This window comes from Poecilia formosa, unplaced genomic scaffold (assembly GCF_000485575.1).
Source record: "Poecilia formosa unplaced genomic scaffold, Poecilia_formosa-5.1.2 Scaffold202, whole genome shotgun sequence".
In the NCBI taxonomy this organism is placed as follows: domain Eukaryota; kingdom Metazoa; phylum Chordata; class Actinopteri; order Cyprinodontiformes; family Poeciliidae; genus Poecilia; species Poecilia formosa.
The window spans coordinates 347,539-370,071 of record NW_006800141.1 but is presented as its reverse complement, the minus strand read 5'-3'; the positions used below and the strand labels follow the sequence as shown (position 1 = coordinate 370,071).

General features: G+C 36.7%; 1 protein-coding gene across 2 annotated transcripts in view; it reads left to right on the top strand.

Moving 5' to 3' along the window:
• Positions 1 to 22,533, top strand: part of LOC103148283 (glypican-5-like) — a 95,808-nt gene that overhangs the window by 18,436 nt on the left and 54,839 nt on the right. For both annotated transcript variants that reach the window (XM_007566972.2, XM_007566971.2), the window contains exon 3: positions 8,993 to 9,696. In XM_007566972.2, the coding sequence (XP_007567034.1) occupies positions 8,993 to 9,696 (704 nt within the window). The remainder of the gene's footprint in view (positions 1 to 8,992; positions 9,697 to 22,533) is intronic.

The window sequence follows — 22,533 nt, the reverse complement described above, 5'->3', positions numbered from 1 at the left end:
GATTTGCCATAGCATTCTCCAGCAGAACAGCAATAAAAGTGATGTTATTATCTTTGGACCTAAAGAGGAGCAATACATGGTCAGCTTGGAGCTTCAGTTATTACAGTTAGAAACAAGAGATGAGGTCTGAAATCTAGGTGTAGTGATGGACTCTGACCTGAAACTTCAGAGACGCATACAAACAATTACAAAATCATTCTTCTATCACCTAAAGAACATTTCCAGGACTGAAGGACTACTGGTTTAAAATATTAAGTGAAAAGAATAAGCTGCATTTCTGCCTACTGTTTATTGATGTTGAACTTTAGAATGTTCAGACTTTCCAGTTGGATTCGCTCAATGTGCTGAATACTACATTGTGTAAACCATCAGAAAAAAAAACAAAACACTTTTGACCTTTGTCCCTTTGATACTAAGTACTAGAGGTGCAGTCCATCAGCCTGTCAGCAGTCTACAGCAAACACCCTCCACACCCCCTATTAGCCATTTCAACAATCTCATCCACTCACACCTCCCTGACTCCTTCAGCAATTGCCCCTGTCCCCAGACTTCTCTGTTCCCATCATTCTCTCATCTCCTCCTTTCTTCACCTGTGATCATGTTTCTGTATTTCTGCAAACAACAGGAAATGTGTTCTCATTTCTAATATAGTGTCCACTACATTTCAGACTGCACCACTGAGGAATAAACCATGCTTGTTTCTATGAAAATGAGCAACATTTTCATATTCCGGAATTTAGTTTTTGTGTTGAATTCCATTTTTTAATCATTGGCTAAATTATCCTGACAATATTTACCCATAATGCATTTAACAAATTTTAACATTAGACAAAGCTCGATCCCAATTAAATTCAAAAACTGTTTTGGTAACACTTTATTTGAAGGGGTGTGCATAAGACTGATATGACACTGTCATAAACATGACATAACATCTGTCATGAACATAAAGGAGTCTTTATGAATGCTTATGACTGTTATCATGGAGTGTCATTCGGTAAATAATGACACTTTTAATGCAAAGTTGCTCTAAAAGTTGCATTGAAAGTCCATTAAAAATGCCAACTTTGCATTAAATTATCATAATTTACAAAATCATGCAAAGTCTGCACTTTTAATGGACTTTTAATTCAACTTTTAGAGCAACTTTGCATTAAAAGTGTCATTATTTACCGAATGACACTTTATGACAACTGTCATAAGCATTCATAAAGACTCCTTTATGCTCATGACAGATGTTATGTCATGTTTACGACAGTGTCATGTCAGTCTTATGCACACCCCTTCAAATAAAGTGTTACCACTGTTTTTAAATGATGAATTCACTTATTAAGAGATACCAACTTGACCTTATGTAAAATAAATAAATAAATATCTGTCCCATTTGTAAAATCTAATGGTGGGTCACAATTAAAATTTTTAATCATGTTAATTGCAGGGTATGTAGTTAAACAATTGCAATTAATCACATTTTAACAAAAACTATACATTGACAAAATGAGCAACATTTTCGACTCAGAAACCCCTTCTCCTGCTAAATTACTGAATAAATAGAAATATCCACATTCAATTCAAATTCAAAAGTGCTTTATTGATCCCAAATGGAAATTAAATAATAAAATAATATGAGCTGAACAACAAATACATTCTTTCTAAATTTGTTATTTAGGTTTCTAAATCTATTATTTAGGTTGTTCAACCCTCAGAATGGTGCAAAATAGTGATTTTTTTTAAGTGAAAATGAATCTCCAGTAATATGAGAGACATAATCTGTTACCAAGATTTGATAATCCGATGATCGAGCAGCTACACCTCCTCCCTGAGCTAGTCTTGCCAGCTGAAGATATGTACCGCTCCCGGTCAAAGACAACCAATCACAGACAGGAGGAGTGCTTTAATGCTGTCAATCAACCTCATTTATGCGCTGCTAAATGTAAATGTGCTAGTGGCAGAGAAACAATTTATTGTTCTGGGTAAACTGTTTATTCACCGTTTTTGGTGCCTATAACTAGCCGGAGCATTTTTGGCAGCCTGTGTTGTTTTGAACCAGTTGTAGCATAGTAGAGAGTCGGAGAGTGTGAGCCACGCATACATTAGGGTGATTGATAGTGCTAAGACCCTCCTCCTGCCTCTCATTGGTTGTTTCTGACAGCACTCTTTATTTATTCAGATGATGGCTGATGGTGGAAGAGCTTGATTTTTCATTCACAGATTATCTGTTTCATACTATGCTGTCTGTCACAGCATAGTGACAGTTTTAACAAATGTAAAAACAAAACATATTTTTATAAAAGTGACATACTGCTGCTTTAATGGCCAAGACTCAGACTTTTGGGAAAATATTTTGTCAAAGTCAAAATAAAACTTTTTGAAAAGTGTACAAATACATATTTACAGCAAAATACCATCCCATCTGCTAGTCTGATAAAACAATTAGGTTTTTTCATAGTTGTTTTGTTGGGTGAATACTGGGTGCTGGGGGTGGCAGTGGTTACCTAACTGTTTTGGTAGGAGTTCAGTTTTCCAGGTCAACACGCTTGCATGAGCAGCAAACCTGTGCATGTAGTTTCACAGATGAGTCATGCTCCTTCTTTAGACTTGGTCAGGCTGTGTTCAAGAGACGCATAAGCAAGATGAATCAAAATATTGATTCAAGAATTTAATAATAGTTTATTACCATTAAAGCAGGAAGATTATATGACACTGGAACTCTCGGCTGTAACTCAAGATGACCCCCCCCACTGCACTCGGAGAAGACAGTGTAGATATACGGTCCTTTTGCTAATTAAAACAAGGATATGTAATCTTCACATGTGTCACTATGACACATATCTGTGTGGTGACCTGTTGGAAACCCAAGCCAGTAGAGGGATTAAAATGCTTTTCCTGAGATGATAGCCGGTCAGATTCATTCAGGACTGTCAGGACCGACTGCCAGGATGGGAATGTCCCACAGCTTTATGGTATGAGAACAGTGTCTCCTGTCTCATTATCACAATATTGCTGTACCTCAAAACATACACAAGCAAGCAAAGTTGAAATCGCAGGGCCACATTCTCATCCATCCGTACTTTATGCCTAGTTTATCTTGTTGAAGCAAGGGCAGTAAAAGCTGAGCAAAGAAGAACACAAACAACTCTGCAGGATCCAGTATTATGGTAGTTTGCTTTAACTGTTTTTATAACTTTGCAATTTCCTTGCAGGAATCAGGGCTACAACAACATATAGAGTGGATTGTAAAATCTTTAAGGGAGCGTGGACTAGGGATTGTTTTTCCTCACCTCATTTTTTTGACTTCTGCAAGTCAAAAAAATTATCTTTCTGTTTCTAAACTGATAGCTCACAATGTTGACCCTTTGCTCTTCTGGTTTTAAATTCTGACATCCATGATCAATGTGATTTGCCAACATTTACTTATTTATTTGTTTCAAAGATAACCCCTGGAGATGTATCATCTAATTTTCTAAGGGGTCCTTAGAAACCATAAAAACAATAATACCAATCATACTGTAATAAGCAAATCCAAAATATATGTGTCATAGTTGCAAATGGCCGATAGATTTAAAACAAACATTTTCATACACATGGCCTTCTTTTCTCACTGTCTGACATTAAATGAGACTATGCATTTACTGTTTTAGGTCATTAAAGATTGCCAAAAAATGTTTATTTCCTAAATGCCACTGTAGTTAAAATATTTTGAGAGGATGCTTTATTACTGTATCTGACATAAGTTTACATAGACTTATTTTCCCTCATAATAGTTCACTAAAATTTTGGCCAGTTGTTTGAACAGATTGCTGTAGCACCTTTAGACATCTGGAAATTATACCAAAGGATGAGTCAGAGTGTTGGAGGTCCACAGTTCTCTTCCTGATATATTGACTAAGTTTTTTTTTTATTTATTTGTTTTTATTTCCAATGATAACACATAATAAAGGGTACGACTGACATGCTTTAAAATTCGACCAAAGGAGTTTCACCAATTTAGTCAAAGGTTGTAAATGTACCTATCAGCTTACAACCTTGCGAAGGCAAGATGCCATCATCCTGGCAAATCGCACAATATTTAAATGCATAGTAATTTTAGTATGAGAAAGGGGAAAAGGAAAAACATGTAATATTATAAATGTGTCAATATTTTGGCCCTTGACAAAAAGCAGATAGTGTTTTTTGGTAGTGCTAACTAGCCTGAAACAGGATTGTTCTTTTTGATCAGACAATGAGAAAAAAACATAGTTCCGTGTCTTTCTATACAGTGGACATAAACATTTGGTTTTAAGTATGAAGGAAGCTGATTCCTCATAAGCATGACTGTGTTGTACCAAGAGCTTTCACTATTGGAACTGAAAAAAAAGTGCAGCAAGTCAGCTGTTTTCTTTGCAGAAAAGTATTCACATGAGAGCATTAAACATCACCAAGTAGTAATTGTAGCTGTTGCTGCAACAGCAGAAACTGCTACTATTACAACTGCCTCTTTTACTAGACATAGAATATAATATATTTGTGGAGAAATCAGAGCCAATCACAGCAAAGGCAATAAACACTATAGTTGTGACTGAAACCACAGACTTACTGCTATGCTTATTTTGAGTCTGATTGTGGCAGCTTCACTATGGTGACACTTAAGTTAAATTGTGCCAGTTAAACATGGGGTATGCTGTGCAGAATGTCAACCAAAGTTGGGTTTTTTGTAATATAAACCAAGTGTTCTCAGTGAACAATTTTGGCCTTAGACTGATGGAAAGATATTGTGTAATACCTAATTTCATAGTCATAAATTTGTACTCACTTTAGCCTATAGCAGGACCATGGGACACAGAACGGGTTACGCATCTTTTTCTTGTTTATTCCAATCAAATAGGAGCAACCACTGCAGGCATCTCTAATTGTTCTGACATTTTCTGCTTTACAGTTATGCGACTTTAATTTCTGTGTTTAGGACTTTCATTTAAATGAAAGAAAATTGCCCCATGCAACCTCACCACATTTGAACTGCCTTTCATTTCCCGAGAGAAACACAGACGGGAAACAATAAAATGTGAGGATAGCCACCAACAAATGCTTGTCTAAATTGAACGTGGTCACTTCCAAATTTAGGCACAGTGGTCAGGGAGAACAATCTGAGCCAACTGACTTTCATACAATGGCACTGCGAATCTAAAACAAATGTTTAGGAGATCTCTCAATTGTCTTGCAGAATGACAAGTCAGACTTGTGAGTCAGGTAGAGGGCAGGACGAAAATACTTTGTGAAATAAAACCACACAAGAACACAACATAGTCTTTTGTTACGTTTCTGTGCAATTTTTATGTTGCCACAAGGCTGAATGTATTTTTAGCATCTGTGTCCTGTAATCTTTTTATTTTTTTTCTATTTATTGAACAGTTTAGCATAGTTTTAGATTATTTTGTTTTTGGCATTGTTCCTCACTTTTTTCAATCACCTTGTTTCAATGACCTCGCTTCCCCTGTTAGATTACTGTGAGGTTGTTTATATGAAAGCACCTGTCACATGTCTACATATGTTGGATGCTGTCTATCGTGGTGCATTAGGGTTCACTACAGGAAGCAAATCTTTCACTCGCCACCATAATTTATATTCTCAGGTGAGCTGGCCATAATTATCAGTTTGACTCCTGCATTGACTCAAGCATTGATGCATTATATGTATAAATCTATTCTTGGATTATTCCCACCTTACCTGTCCTCATACCTTTCGCTCTGACAGTCCAACCAAGGAATATTCCAGTAGTATGGTCGGAACTCGGGGGGGTGAGTCATTGTTCTTTGGGACAATTCAGATTTCTTTTAAGACGAAACGAGAAATCTCTTGAACCTTCTTTTTAGCTCGTATTTTATTAGCTTATTTAATTCAGTCAAATTTCTTAGTTAGCTGCTGTGTTTTTGTTTTTCTTTTTTCAAAACTTGCCTCTCTGACCTTGGATCTTGATGAGACAACCTGTAAAAATAAAGGTAAAATAAAATATATAATGACTTTCTATTCTACTCTGTGTATCCTATTCAGCTCCATCCATTTCTCCATCACTTTTGACTAGCAGTCTTGAAAAGTATCCCAGCAATATAATTTTGCCAGTGAGCATGGCGTATCCAGGATAATGGCCAGTGTTAGTTTCCACCACACATAGTACTTTAAAAAGAGTTTAGAAAGTTGTATACAATTACATGCTACTTGTGTGTTGGACTATCGCATAAAATTCCTAAAAAAAACAACATTGAAGTTTCTGGTCGTACCAAGAGACAATGTGAAAAACTTTTAAGTAGCCTGGCTAGTTTGGCCAGGCCTGTGCTTCCCTCCACCTGGAAAATAAGGTGTATCCAGTTTTCCAGAGCATTTTACAGAATTATCATTGAACTGAAAGATGTCTCTGATGACACCGTCAGCTTGTGTGTGTCTGAACAGGTGTAAATACAGGTGTTTCAGCAAGGCCACCCAGCAGTGTTATACTTTATGCCTCATTCTTCACCTGCGGAGAGCAGAAGTTGTTGTCGGAACCCGCTACGTCTTGTTTGTTTCTCCTGTGTCTAAGCGGAAGAAAATCTAAATCTTTAAAGTAACAACATGTCCTTCCTTCAGAAGTACACGTTTGAAGTAAAATCCATGGAGAGACGGGGAAGTGCTCCAGGCCGAGAGCCAAATGGATCCAGATGTCAGTATGTTCACAAGGTGGAGACATCTTGTACAGTAGTTGTCATTCCTTGTTTAAAAAGTTTAATGGTTTTTTTTTTCTTCTATTTTCCTGGCTTTCTTTGTCTCTGACTGTTTTTTTTTTCTTTTTTTCCTTTTCTTTTTCTGCCACTCTCTTTGTTAAAACAGTTGAAACACAGAATAGCTGAGGACCAAAACAAAATGAAACAAGCATCTGGAGCTTACATGTTTTTAGTGCTGCTTAACCATTTTCTGATGTGTTGTAGCAACAGACATTCACCCTTGCAGCCTTGACATTCAGACATAGTAAGTAGCATACTTAACACTCCTGAAGACACCAGGGGGCATTAAGAGACAGAAAGGTTGGATGAAAATATATATATATTTTTTTACTTTTTGGTATTTTTTGTTTTATTGTGTATCCTCACCTTCTCTATTTCTGGTGTTTATATCCCCTTCAACATCTCTGTGTGGCCTGTATTCCATACGGCTCTTTTTCTTTCCACGTGGATTTGCCTTTCACAATTTTCAATTACCATCTCATGTTTTTTTTTGTTTGTTTGTTTGTTTTGAGTGCAAACTTCCATGGCGTTTTCTGGACACCATGGATGCTTTACAAACTGGGGCTTTACAAATAAGTTGTGCCTTTCACTGGCGATTGGGGAGTCCCTAAGTGTCACAGACAGTACTCCTATTAGTGCAGCTGTTCATGAGGACATGACTGTTGTTATCCTTCTGTCTGTGACCTGGGAGGGGCAGGGCACATGCAAAAAACACAAAAGCATTAACACACACACGCACGCGCACACACGCACACACACACACACTTGCTAACAAGCTTGTAGCTGAAGTAGAAAGGAAACTACTCTGTCATGGATGAATGTTACATACGGCAATCTTAAAAATTCCAGAGCACATCAGTAATTCTTTTAAGTAAGCTGTTGCGTCTAACATTGAGAGTCAGTGCAGGTATATTCTTATTTTAGAAATGCATGAGTGTATTTAGCCTTGTTTTTGATACAGTTTTTTCCAACAAATGCTATGTTGTGACGACCTATTGTTACTTTTGGGCCTAAAGTCCGGGTCCCATAAGAAGAGGCGCTGTTTTTTAGGTTAGGTTAGGTTTAGGACTAGGATATGAATTGAGTTTAGGTTAGACGTAGGGTTAGGCACATATTGGTAAAGGTTAGGTTTAACCTAACCTAACCTAAGTGCCTGGGTTAAGCCATAGAAACGTATGAAAAATGAATGCAAGTTGATGCAAAGTCCTAAAGAAAATAAAAAGACTCGTGGGTGCGTGTCGGGGTGTGTGCATGTAGGTGTGTGTGGTCATAGTGTTGAATATTGTATGTGTCCTGGCACCCGAGTTCTCAGGTCTCAGTTTCTGTACAGTTGCTGCTGCTCCTTCATGTCCTGTCATGCTTTCAAGCTTACATCACACCCCAGAGAGTAGTGTTGCATCTAGCACATGCATACACAAACTTACATGAGTATATATACGCACACGGAAGAATGTATGATGGGAAGTGGCATGTTGGCGGAAACATGCCATAAAGTGAAGACACAGTGGGTCATTGGGAGAGGAGAAAGTTTGTAGGGACATAAAAGCATGGGATGTTTGGAAGGGACAGCCTGAGTGGTCAGTCTAATTCATATGAGGTCACTTTGAATTGCAATGTGAAATAACCAATTTACATTTTATCCTGGCAGAGTCATAAAAATGCAATAATGGAGTGTGTTGGTAAAGCACGAAATGTGAGAAAAATTTGAAAATGTTTTGCCTGGAATAAAAAAACATGACTTAAAATGCATGGCCTAGATTTGCTGCATTTAGTCATGTTTCATAGTTAAGCAAAGTCATGTGTCCAAAAGTGAGGTCAGTATTAGATCTGATTAAATTAAATAATGTTTTTTTTTTTTTCTCAGCAATATATATTCCTGTGGTTTAAGGTGCATTCCAAGAACACGATGTCGGGACTCACTAAGGTTAAATCTTTTAAATTTACTTCAGAACAATTTTCACAGTAATCAATAAAAGTCTTCGTCAAACCTACATGAAATAAAGTGTCATAATAAAGTGTAGGACTTTGTTATGACCTGACATTTTAATGTACTAAACGATGTGTGTTCAGTCCGTTCGTCTGCTCGGTTAAGGTTCATTAATTTGCAAGAAATTACTCGTTGGTGGAATTCAGGCAATGTAAATCTTTACAGCTTCTGTCTTAAAAATATGTGAGTCAATACTTTGCATTAAAAATGAAATGTTTTGTGTTTATAATTCCTCCTTACATATTTTTTTTCTGTTCATTTTCTCCTCTCCTTGCAGACATGTTTCAGTACCTCCTGTCATTCTCTCAAGGTCACCTAAGTTCACTGTTGGAGGGAACCTACTCATCCCTGTCCCGTCAGGCCTTGCCCCATGTGAATCAGCTGTTTTCTTCTCTCTCCCTGTACCTACGTGGAGCCAACATTTCCGTCGAGATGACCATCCACAAGTTTTTTAACAACATCTTCCCTCTTGTGTATGCACGACTTATAAATCCAGGCATCGAAGGGAGCGTGACAGCAGGCAGCACAATGGGCGACTGTCTGCGTATGATCAGACAGGATGTGAAGCCTTTCGGGAATCATCCTGTCACCATGGCTCAGGAACTGGCTGAAGTGTTGGAGACTGGCAGGCAACTGAGTCTCGGCTTGGATAAAGGACTGGAGGTCATCAACGCAACAGAACATGCCGACCTTAGTAGAGATTGTGTAAAAGGTCTGGCAAAGATGGTGTACTGCTCCCACTGCAGAGGCTTGACACTGATCAAGCCCTGTGTCGGCTACTGCTTGAATGTTATGCGGGGCTGCTTGGCAAGTATGGCAGAGCTGGATCAGCCTTGGAGGACATATATCAGCTCCTTGAAGAAACTAACTCTTGCGATGGCTGGGCACCACAGCCTGGAGCTAGCCATGCTGGGCGTCAGAGGGCATGTCAATGAAGCATTGCTCTATGCACAGAGCCATGGTCCACTCATCACTGCTACGGTGAGTACACACGAATAAAATATCTATCAAAAACCTTAATAGTTTGCTCAAAAGCAACTAAGCTTCTTTTTTTATATATACTTCTTTAACAGCTTTACCTTGTTAGTGTTAAGTGTAAGAATTAGAAAGACATCTTTGGTTGCTCGTGGTCTGTGAGAATTTTGTCCACAAGTCTTTCAAAAAACCTTAACACTGCCTTAATGTTGGTGCTGAAACTACTCCAAGAAAAAGGATATTTATTCAAACAGAGCACTTTGCCAAGTCTTCCAAAGTTGGCAATGCATCTTAAATTCATCACTGTTGTTTAGGTTCTGACACGCACAATATTATTTGTCATTGAGAATAATGCAGTGGTCTCAAATATCAAGCCTCATATTTTTTGGATTTCTCATGGTGTGATTGCAACCATATGCTTTATGTTATATGTGCCTATAACTCATATTTTATATCGTTCCCATTCTCACATGAAGACAGTTCTTGCGATGGAAATCCTACCGTTAAATCCACTGTGAAAGTTGTGCTTTTTATTGAACAATTCATCCTGGATTCATATCCATACCGTCAGACAAAGAGTCATGGTTTATAGAAATAAGCAAACAAAGAAATCAATTTGAAGTTGGCAGTAGTGTAACTTTCCATTTTTACGCCAATTCGTCAGCCAGAACTCTCCATCCATATTCATCTTAAATTATATCCCAGCATACTTTGTGTGGTATTTTATAAACCATATGCATTACAAAATTGTAGGTTGTTAGGATTAAAACTTTTTTAGATTTAATATATCTTATTTAAGTTCTGGACTGAAATCTTCCTAGTTCTACACATAACACCATGTTCAATCAGTTAGCAAAATATAAATTAAAATATCTATTAAGTGTGCAACTTCAAGGATCATTTTAGTTTTTACAAGATGCTTAGTTCAATTTTTTCTATCCTGGTCCTGTTTTACTCTAAACTTAGTGTGAATTTGTCATGACCTTATTCATTCAACTGATTTGGAGACACTTAACATTTTTGGCATTATTATATCTCGTGTTGCTTTAGACAGCATTCAAGATAAATCTTAGCTGAACAACTTTTCTATATGTTGGCCCGAACTTTAAAACCTTGTTGTACTTGTTCTACAAAACGCCTAGTAAGCGTTATAAGTAATTTATTGTCATTTCATAGAGCTACAATTAAGCCCAGAGTTATTCACCCACCTGACAGATTTAGGTTAAAAAAAAATCCTTTTCCTGTCAGAAAATAATATCAATATTTCAGACTGGCTCAACCAGAGCTCAACACCAAAGATAAATCATCAAAAAGCTCTAATGATCTTCGGGTGTCCCAATTACTGTAAAAACAAGATGAAATTGGTATTGTGTAAGAGAGACATACCATATTTAAATGATATTACAAAATATTCTCTGAAATTATTTAATTGGGACAATGTTGGACTTCATTAGTTTTCAGAAGTAAATGAGAGCAGGACGACCTCCAGTTATTGTGCAAAGGAAAAGAGCCTCGACACACTGGCTTTACAAATCTACAAATGGAAATAGGTCAAAGGGGGCAGATGAATAAGAAGACCGTGACAAAACTGTAAAAATGCAGTCTCTTATTTTTTTTATGGTTATGTTAATTGGATTGCATTTTTTTAATTATTAAATACATAGGACATAAAGGTTAACACAAAGTAAGTTTAATATTTTTTCTTGAATTTATAAAATGTTAAAATTGTCTGTAGGTGGTATTTGTAATTAAATTGACCCCATATGCAAACTCATAGCAACACAAATAGTTTGATGTTAAAAAACAGAAAAGAAAAAGTCAGTGCAGCTAAAGGAGGTAATCGAGAGTTTAGAAACCGAAGCTTCCTCTCTTCTGTGTTCTCATATATGACTTAATGAAACCACTGTTCTGTTAGAGAAGTGTTAATTGTTATGTGTCAACAATCACTCAGAAAAAAAGAAAAACATGCCCTTTAAGCCCATTTATCACCCATCTTTAGATTATTATCTTTGAAACTACAGATTTATAAGGCTAAAAATGTGACAGCTGTAAATAGTTTGAAAAGTTTATCGCTCCAGCCGGGTTCCTTGTGGTCACCACAAACCAAAACAAATTTCTTTATTGCACTGCAATATTTTCATAAGCATGCAGTTTTTTTTTCTAAAAGTTACCCACAAAGAAGCAGCATCTGCATAAAATCCGCATACAGCAGAAATCAGTGTAAACGAAAATATAATGACTCTTTAGTTACACTTGATGGTTTGCAGAGTGATAACTTCTACTATTCACTGTGGGACTTTACGTCCAAACGATTGTACATGTGACCTTTACATTTTAAGGCTTGTGAAGAATGTTGGATATCACTTGCTTCAAGGAACTCATTCTGCTGTGAGAGCATGAGCAAGCAGAAGGGACGTGGTCATGTTGGGAGCCTGGGGCAGGATTATGCCAAGTTGCCACAATTAAGAGAAAGTTGGACAGATTCCAGGAACAAAAAGTTCTCTTATTGGGCCCTGGTGGAAATGGCGTTTAGCTATGTTTTCTTTCTATGAACACTGACTTGTTGAATTCATTTTCCAAAATTTCTGTTTGCTGTGCTTGACGGGTCAGAGACCGCAATTTATTGACAAGGTGATAAAAATGTTATAGCTTATTTAACCTGAAAGGAAATTTAATAGTATCTGCTTGGTAAAGATTGCCAGAAATATTAAAATTTTAACATGGGAGGCAAATGTTCTCTTGTAGTTTCACTTAGTTATTGTGTGCTTATGAGCAAATCATAATCATGGTGCAGCTCAAGGAGTTTATAGCCAGGTTTATGTACTCCACTTGACGTTCCTGCAACACCATTTCACTATAGTCCAATACTGAAATAAAAATAGAGGTATTGAAGTATCTGCAGACTTCAGTTTTGAGATCTGCCCTACGTAGTCAATAGCATTCAGATCCGAGGTCATAAAAGGGCAACTAAAATTAGTCCAATTAAGTCTATTTGATTTGACAGTTTTTATTGAGTGTTTTTATCTGTGTGTTTTTTAATATTCTGATGGAGGATCTTGTGACTAAGGGTGAGTATTCTGACATAGGCAGTGTATTCGGTCCAAAGGACCAAAATCAAGCAAATACGTTCCAAATTGATCAAACAATGCTGTAAAGTTCAGTTTATTTTACAAATAGGTCTTAAGATTTTCTGCCTAAGCAACCGTGCAGATTGCATCAATACACTGACTTGCAACATTCACTACTCGTGGACCGGCATGTAGCAACAGCGGAAAGGAAAACCCTCCAGCATAATCTGGCTGAGTGTGAGCACCCATCTGCCACAATATCGACTGGGGATTTGAGATGGCAGAGTAACACACACACACACACACATACACACACACACACACACGCACACACACGCACACAAAGAAAAACACAAACACACAAGTACTTCCTGTGTTAAATAAAAAAACTTAATTGAAGTAGTTCCTCCTTTAGTGGCTTCATCTAGAAGAGAAACACAGCTAAGAGGATCAGCTGAGGCATTTTTAAATCCATGAGATGAAAGAAAGCAGATAAGGTTAGTCACAGTCAAAGATCAACCAGTAGGTATATCTGAGAGAGATATGTTGTTAAATACTGAAAGAGAGGGCCAAGTGTATCACCTATAAAATGAGAACATTAAGTTGTTAGCAATAGTTAAGCAAATTACCCCCCTCCAGGAAAGTGTCACAACTTAGAAAAATTGCTTACTGTATCACATTTTGAAGATTTGCAGGCATGCCTTAGAAAGTTACTTTAACTAAATCCTTTTCAGGAGAAACTAAGCATTACTTCAATGAGCAGTAGGGTTGTTAAAATCAAATTCTTTGACATTTTTGTTTTTTTCACGCTTGATTCTTCATTTTTACAAACTAGCATAAAAAGCAAAGGGAAATTCTAAGAGAAATGGTTTGAACAATTCTACATATTTATTTTTCCCCCCAGAAAAATAAGCATTTCGGTGTAAAACAAACATGACAACTAAGCCAAAATCCAAGTACTAGGATTTTATATTTGTAATTGCCCTGCTAATTACAAAATCTAATAATTATTGGGATGCAAGTTTTCAATTAGCTATGGTATGAGCAGAAATTGGAGCTGCCTTACAAAATTGAACAAACAATTTTGTAAGGCAGCTTAAAAAAATCATCCATTTTATTATGGTATAAAACATTTATTACAAAAAAAAATTCTACATTTCATTTTGTTCATCTTAAGAAAGCATAGAGGACGTAAAAAAAATAAAATAAAAATTAGCAGCAACTTGTAAATTAATTTGATTACGTTGAGTTTCCTGAAACTTAACTAGCTGTGATTCAACACCAGTAATATTTTGTTAACACTGACAATCTAAATCCTTGAATTCTGCAGTATATATGCAAAATACTTTATTTCTTTTATAAACTTTATTTATAGGCTGGTGTAGTTTTAAAGGAATGAAGATAACCAAATGAGAGAAAAAGTCAATAAATGAATTGCCATACAGACTTTGTCACTGAAGTCCTAATGTTTCATTTGAGTGTTTGCACAATTTAGTTCCACTTCTAATCATCCAGGGAGATTTACTTATCAGTCCATTAGCTAATGATTGTAGATGTCTTTAGTTGCTTGGACACACTTGTCCCTGATCTGACTTTTCTTTTTATGTTTCTAGCCTGACCAACTTTGAATGTTATGATATCATGCAGCAGCCCTTGACTACAGTTTCCACAGGTTTTCTTACACTATTTGTCTTCAAATCTAACAAGTGGTTGTTGTATGATTAGGTCATAAGAATACAACACTGTTGTTTTCAATATACAGTTTTCCTCTTTGACCCAAACAGTGATTATTTAAAAATGTGGTTATTTTAACAAATAATGTGACTGTAACAAATCCTGTACTCTGTAAACAAGTGGTTAATTTTCTATTCATGATATATTTAGACTAGTGTGATATTTATTTTTTTTCTTGCAGATTTTTAATGGAGCTAAATTGACTGTTTCACATGAAGGTAGGAGACAAGAAAAGGGAAGGTCTGAAATGAGCAGATATGATGCTTTTGTTTATCTGAGGCAAATGAATGACAACAATTCTTATATTTCTTAAAACGGCACAATGATAAAACCTGAACTTTGCCGTATTTTAGCTTAGAACTTAGGGCACATAGATCCATAGATTCAAAATTATGGCAACTGCCTTTGAATGTTGGTTTGAAGGTGGCAGCGAACCAATAAAAAATAACTTTTGACCGCCCACTTGCATGTACTGGATGGGAAAAGGATTACAGCTAAAATAGGACAAAGTTAAAAATATGAGGAAGAGGAGGATGGATAACTTGATTTGGACTTGGAAAAGCAACATCAAACTGTTTAAGGAATAGGGTAATCTCTTCCGTCTTTTGGTTTATATGGACTTCAACGACCCGAGTGTATGTTGTCATGCATGAGAAAGATACTTTTTTAAAAGTCTCCTTTAATCTTGGCATGATGATGTTGACGGCAGCTGTTGTAAAGTTAACACAAATGCCCAACACATCTGTGTTATGATTTTAGTGGTAACTGCTGGTGCATTGGAAGACTTCAAACGATCGCACGGATTCACAGTGTTTCTCTTCACGGACTTCTTTTTTTACCCTCGTATGTTCCACAGTAACCCAGACAAACCAGATTTCATTTTAGCCCTCGTTTCTTTCTTTGTGAGACAAGAAAATTCTCCCAGCATTTGAAATTACACACTTTTTTGGCACATTTTGCTACGATGATCTTTACTCCAAAAAAATTGACAAAACTGAATGAAAATTGCACAGTCTCTTCCATGTTTGAAATACCCAGGGGTCGCATTTTCTGATCATCTGCAAATGATTTAACCAGGATAAACAAGCGTCAGCATTGTGAGGGAAACTCGGCTTGCTTTTTTGCAGATTGGAATTTGCCCAGTGTGATATACACGCAGCTGCAGCGCTCTTTAATTAATAGCCCGGACTTTATTTGAAAGAAGAGAGAAATAGGCAGTGCGTGGAAGACTGCTCGACAGAGACGGAGCGATGCAGACGGCATGATTTAGAAAGACTGACGGAGACTCTAAAAAGGCAACATTGAAGAAATGTCAGAGAGAGACAGACGGGGAAGAAGGGCCAGAGGATTGATGTTGCAAGCTGTCTACACTCCCATCTTGAAGGTTTTCCAGCTAAGAAGAGGCAGTAAATATTTTTTCTGATTAAGTGGTCTGAGTCTGATTGAGGCATTTAGATGTTTGTTTTATGAAGTGGTCTGCTGAATGTTTTAGTTCTTTTGTAGTTAACACAGTACACTAAAAGTCACTGTCCCATCTCTAGATTTTAGTTGTCCTGTAAAGATAAACTCTGGGCTAATGCATTCACTTAAATTCCACCAATAGTATCTTTATGCTTAAAAGTAAAGTTCTCTTATTTAGAACAGACAACTTTTGTAATTAAAAGCATCCCTGCATCACCAAATGCAGCTTTAAAATACATTATGTTTAAAATTTGGTCATGCTATTGGAGATGCACTCATCACAGTCTGTAAAACTTTGATCTACAAGCACCAACATTTGGTGACTCAGATTTTTCATAAAGAACTAAAAATAAAGTGACGTAAAAACAGCATTCAGGACATCATTTTTAATTTGTCTGCCTTAAGCTTGTTTGTGTGTGTGCTGTGTGAGATGTTCAAAAGAAAGACTGCACGTTGTTGGAGTTCACATCTTACAGCGTCTTTAGAATCCGATATTGGCATTGCTAAGTCTAAACACCAATTTCTCTGTTCATTCCCTTGGATCGTTATCTTACCTCTGAAATTTCCAAAATGCTGGAAACATCCAACATGTTTCATAACACAGAGGTTCAAAGAGCAAATGAATAAAACTGTCTCACTCTCTCGCAGCCTCAATGAATCACAGACGTGTCTCAACACATTGCTGAAAAAAATGGTTTACTTTTAAAACCTTTTACACCTTTTGGGTGTCCTCTGACTTCCCTTTCATTATATTTCGAAAAGTGTTTTCTTTGGCATGACATTGTGCTTGCTGATCAGAAAATAATATTGGGTTATTGAGTTTCTTGCCAGTCACTGGTCAGGACTAATCTGCTCGGTAATTGTCCCATTTTGGTCAACTGCCAATTTCTTTATTTGTCGGTGCTTATAATTTTTTCATACACTTTCCTTGCCATCTGTCATTCGGATGAGGAAAAAAAAAGTACAATGGTACAATAGTATTGGTTTTCCACAGTGGGTGTATAAAGTCAACATTTAATCCCCACTTCTGTGATTAACCTAAAAACACAACCTAACAGTGCTGCTGAGGAAGGAGATAAATTCTCATATTCCCTAAACACACCCAAATTCTCCCAGATGCTCCACAATTTCTGCTGGCAACTATCCAGTCACATGTCTGCTTGTTTAACCTCAAGGCCTCCACCACAACACTGCTGCTCCTCCAAAATAAAGACTAAAGGTATTTATCTGGCTTTTATCCTTCCTACAGATAAAAGTTAATGTGACCAAAAGCTCCAGTGTTTGTGTCCTGCAGGGACAAATCATGAATACCTTTTTTTTTTTCTCGACTCATCTCCTTGCTAAACCGGCCTTGAAATGCTGATGATTTGTTTAGTTTTAACCTAAAAGCAATACAAAAGAAGTGGAAACAGTTACTTCATGGGACTTTTGACATCCTGCAATTAGGAGTGGAAATAATTTTTTGCACAATTACACAAATATAATAGTATGCAGCAGTAAAAGCTCCACATATGAAGTGAAATTACAAGCAGCCATGGGGTTCTTGTTGGAAAATGTAATATACAACAAACTTGCCAAAGCAAATCTGGAAGAGAGGGTTTAAGCTCTGATTTTCTCGTGCCTGACTACTGGAGTTTTTTTTTTCTCTTTTTTTCCCCTTTTCTTTTATTTAGAAACAAAAGCAAAAATGAATGCCAAATAAATTTGCTATTTACTCAGTTATCTTGTTCAGTTTGTTTGCTTGTTCTTATAGGAACATCTGTGCTAAATTACTATTTTTAAAGGCTTTGATCATTTCTACAAAAAATGTTTCTGCTTTGCTTCTGTTATTACTCTTTAGCTTTGTTTTTGCCATGTCGCCTTATGGCTTCAGTCTGTAACTTTTATAAAAAATATATTTTTTGCATATTTGTAGAAACTGTCTCTATGTTGTGGTAGTATGGTATGAGGCAAACAATCTGTGAAAAAAAATGTGAGGTCCTCTGCTTTGTGCTAACTAGAAACCACTAATCTTAGCCAGGCAGGGGGTATGAGCGCTGTCAATCACCCTCAGTGTGGTGCTGCTCATACTCCAACACATATTCCATTTTCCTCCAACTTTTACAAATGTTGCATACTGCAGCTTTAAGTTCTATATTTACTTACAAATGTTAAGCATTGATTTTGAAATATTAAGAGACCTCAGTTTTGATTGGTGGTGAGGCAGCTTGAGCACTCAGGGAGACCCGAGTTGTAGTCAAGTAGGCAAATCTACCTGTGGGCAAATGCTGGCATCTCATTGCAAACTACTTTGTCAATTTCTGGTGAATCCTGCAAAAGATGGTGGCGCAAAAATATTAAATATTGTCGTTTTTCTTTAAGCAAATGAAACATTTAAGAATCAACGTTCAAATTTGAATTCTGTTACCGTGTGATAAACAGCCAGTGGTGCAACTTAGCATCGTCTCTTTTACTTTATTTCAGGGAACACTTTTTTTCCTGTACCAACACTTTTTCCCCCCCTCATCTGTTCATTTATTCACATTTAACTCAAACTATGAAGTGTACCATATAGATATTCTGTGACTGAAAAAAGCCCCATAGGAACACCACCCCACAGTGCCTGAGGTGACAGGGGGCTGAGAAAGTTCCCTTGGCTTTACTGGGCAATCCCTTGATAAATAAACTGGAAGGAAAGACCACCGCTGCTATCTGTAAGCCAATACTCCTCTGGAGAAGGGATGTCCCAGGGTTTGGCCCAGATGAAGCTGACTGTCTTGCTGTGTTCTTTTTGCACTCTGTTGCCTTAGGAAGATTTAACCATAAAACACACGCACACACACGCGCGCACGCACGCACTACACATTCAGGTCAGAATATAGGGGTACACTGCTTCATCTACTCATCGGCACTCCTTTAAATTTAGCATACATCACTCATATTCTGATGTATTACACCTATAACACCAAGGTGCAGTCTATTGTGTATCTGCTGCAGACTGCAGTAAAAGTCGGGTTTCATTTGACAGCTCACATGCACAGTAAATGCATGCCTTGTAATTCCCTAAAGAGCTACCCCGCAAACTGCACACCTCCCATTAATCTTTTCCCTCCATCAGTCTCAGTCCTTAAGCAATCATACAAGGAATGTTGTACAAAATAGTTGAAATTGGAATGGAATAAAAAGAGCAAACTGGTGACCAAACACATGCAACATAAGTCAAATTGGAACACTGAGGCCATATATGATTTTTATTCTCACACAATCACCAGCTTAGAAGATATTCAATTAACGGCTATGATGCAGCTCGTGTCATTACTCAGCATGTTGAGAGATTGTCCCGCGAGACTCAACGGTCAGCAGCTCTGTCCTCAAAGGACATGTCTCATTTTCTCAAGAGGATCCTTGAGAGGATACTGTTTATTTTCCCTGCCTGCTGTTTACTCAGTTCTCTGTTTAGTTAGCAAAAGAACGATTTGTACTATCTTTACTGTTTAGAAATGAAGCACCTTCTCCAATCTTCTCTGACTTGTTTAGAGGTCCTGTGATTTTGAACTTTTTCTCCGAGGTATGCATGCAAAAATAACGGCGTAACGTAAACAGAACTGAAAACGACCTCCTTCGCTTGTTCATGTTTACCTTTTTGTCTTTTTTTAGAATAGCAAAGTGTCAGACAATGGCAGGTGAGACATGGCATTGGTCTAAATGGAGTCATAGACTAGTCTCATGAAAAAAATTACATTCTTTAATTTTTTTTCTTTTTACGACAAAAATAATACCCTAGAACACACACTTTTTTTTTTTTTTTGCTGAATTTTAATTTACAACTTATTAGGACATATTTAAAAGTAACAAATACATTATTTGCAAAAAAATTAATAGCAAATGTTGACATTGTATTTGTAATGTAGGTTTTTACACAATGTTATATTTCAACATTTATTAGCCTTATATTTTGTTTAATATTTTATATTTATGGATTATTTGTATGGTATCTATGAGCATATTTGACTTTGTTTTCTTTAAACCACTGTATATGGAATATGTGGAACTTCAATAAGTATAAATACCCTGTTCTCTTTTCCACATCTACTTTTTTTACATCTCATAATATATACATTTGTAGCTGCAAAGTTGATTTCTTTACCCTTTCCTCCTGGATGATCTATTGCCCAGCTAGCCTTCAATGTACGTGATTTTTGTTAACACTGCATACTTTTGATTTGCTTAATTGCTTAAGGTAGTATGTGGCAACAGAGAGATGTCTGTTAGTATTACTATACAGGGATTGTTTTATTTCCACAAGATATTTTATAATAAGTGACCACAACAATCAACTCAAAAATCCCACACTACAGAGAAAGTCATTCACCAAAGCAGAGACAAGTAATCCACTGATTTATTAAATCCTAATTTCACTCTACAGCCAAAAATGTTGCAAAAATGCTTTTTGTCCCTTTGTGACCCATATCTTTTTTTCATTGCAGTTTTTAAAAAAAATATATATATTTTTCATATCAGACTACTTCCATACATTGAACATTTCGTTTTTCAAAGCAGCTTAAGTGTAATCAGTCACATTGCATTTCATGCAGTTTCTACGTCAGTGTGTATGACATCACCTTACCATTTTAAACATGAGGATTCTGGCAAAGCCTTGATCAAATGTAAACAGTGGATAAACTGAGCATGGCCAATGCAGAAGTGACTGCTACTTGATTTAATAATTGCATGCTCACACAGTTATTTGGAGTTGTGCTTCATTCCACATGTCTAGAGCTAATAACATTAACATGCTGATGATGTAACCAGTCGATGTCCTTCAAATGAAATGTGCTGGCACAACAGTATTTATGAACATTACAATAGACACAGTTGCTGGAGCTAAGTTGTTAAAATTGTTGTTTGCACAACAATTTTTAGAATAGAAACTCACTAACACGTGCAGCATAAATTTTTATTCATGTAAACAAAATGAGCTGCTTGTAATATCAGGTATCCCTATGCGAATGCAAATTGAAGTTGTAGACTGATCACACTGAAATCTGATGGAGGTTGCGCTAAATTGATAATGTGAAAAACTACAAAGAATTTTTTGTGTGTTATTGAAAGTTGATTTACAAAAAAAAGCAAAATGTGGTCAATTTGTCCTCAGCCAGTAATTTTAAATTGTTCAGGAAAAAAAAAAAAAGTGTCAAAAAACGTGAGGTAATAACTCGGCTCCTGGAAGTCTCATAGGATCAGTGGGTGGTTCTTTAGTGTGTCAGAATGGATTACATTCAGAATGCTAATCTAATTCAGATAAGAGTGTCCCAGACCACCCCTGAGGATGGTCAAAGGGAAAATGCTCTCTGATTGCCTTCACACTTCCAATCAGTGAGCAAAAGCCCATGTGACACAAAATTCAAAGTAAAATGTAATGTCAAAAACTTCGGATAAACATTTTCAAATTGAATTAATATTTTGTGAGAGAAAATTACATATTTTCTCTCACAAAATATGTACTGTAATTCATATTTTGTGAATATGAACCCCTTAATTATTAACTTATCCGAGTTAATATTTCCTGCAAAACATAGACTTTTACATGTACGGGGGACATTTTCTGCCATAATCCAAGAGCACACATTTTCAGTCTGAAAGCAGGATTTCAAGACTTTTGTTGCTTACATAATTATTTTGAAAACAGGACTTCATATCTTTATTCTCAAACCTTGTAATCCTTGCACTCAAAACGTCTCTTCGCGTTCAGACTTAGTCTCTGCTCGGAGCAAATCTTTGCTTGCAGAACTCTCTGCTCGCTTAGTGGAATTTTTCTGCCATAATTCTAGAGCACACATTTTCAGACTGCAAACAGGATTTCATGGCTTTTGTTCTCAAAACTTCAATTTTTTTTTATAGATGTACTATTTCTCTTGATTACATTTATAGTTTTGGTCATATTTACTTCATGACTCCCTTATTTCAAACAGTTTGAAAAAGGTTGCACTTATACTTATTTAAACTGTGTTTAAATAAGTATAAGTGAATGGTTCATTTAAAGAGGTCTGAAAAACAAGCACGAAGAACATCAAGTCTCATGCAAGGCACATTTTCTCTGTTCACATTGCTTAGCCAAAACAGCTGCTGTGCTCTTATTTCTTTTTCCAGGGACAATGAAATGTATATGTGTGTGGATATATCTTCTATGTTTACATGTGTGGCTGTCTGCATGTGTGGCTGTGGGCTGCTCTACCACATGTGAGTGTGTTTTATGGTTCCAGAGGGAGTTAAGGTTAATGCAGTAAAACAACCTTCCTCGTGCCCAGTGTCTGCTTAAAGAGTGGATTTACTGTGCATGTAGTCAGGAAAAGGTTTAGAGCAAACGGGCTACGGTGAAGGGTGAAGTTCTTTTCAGTGGTTTAGGTTGTTATGGTGTGAGTTCTAATTTCAAAGCCACCGACTTTCACTAAGAGACGCAGTTGCTTTTATGCGAGTTTCATTTGTATGCTACAAGCGATGATTAATCAGCAACACCAAGAAAGAAAGCGAATTCATGGTGAGATCCTAAACATTATATAAGCTCTTAAATATTCTGCTTTCTTCTATCAGCTCTTAAAGC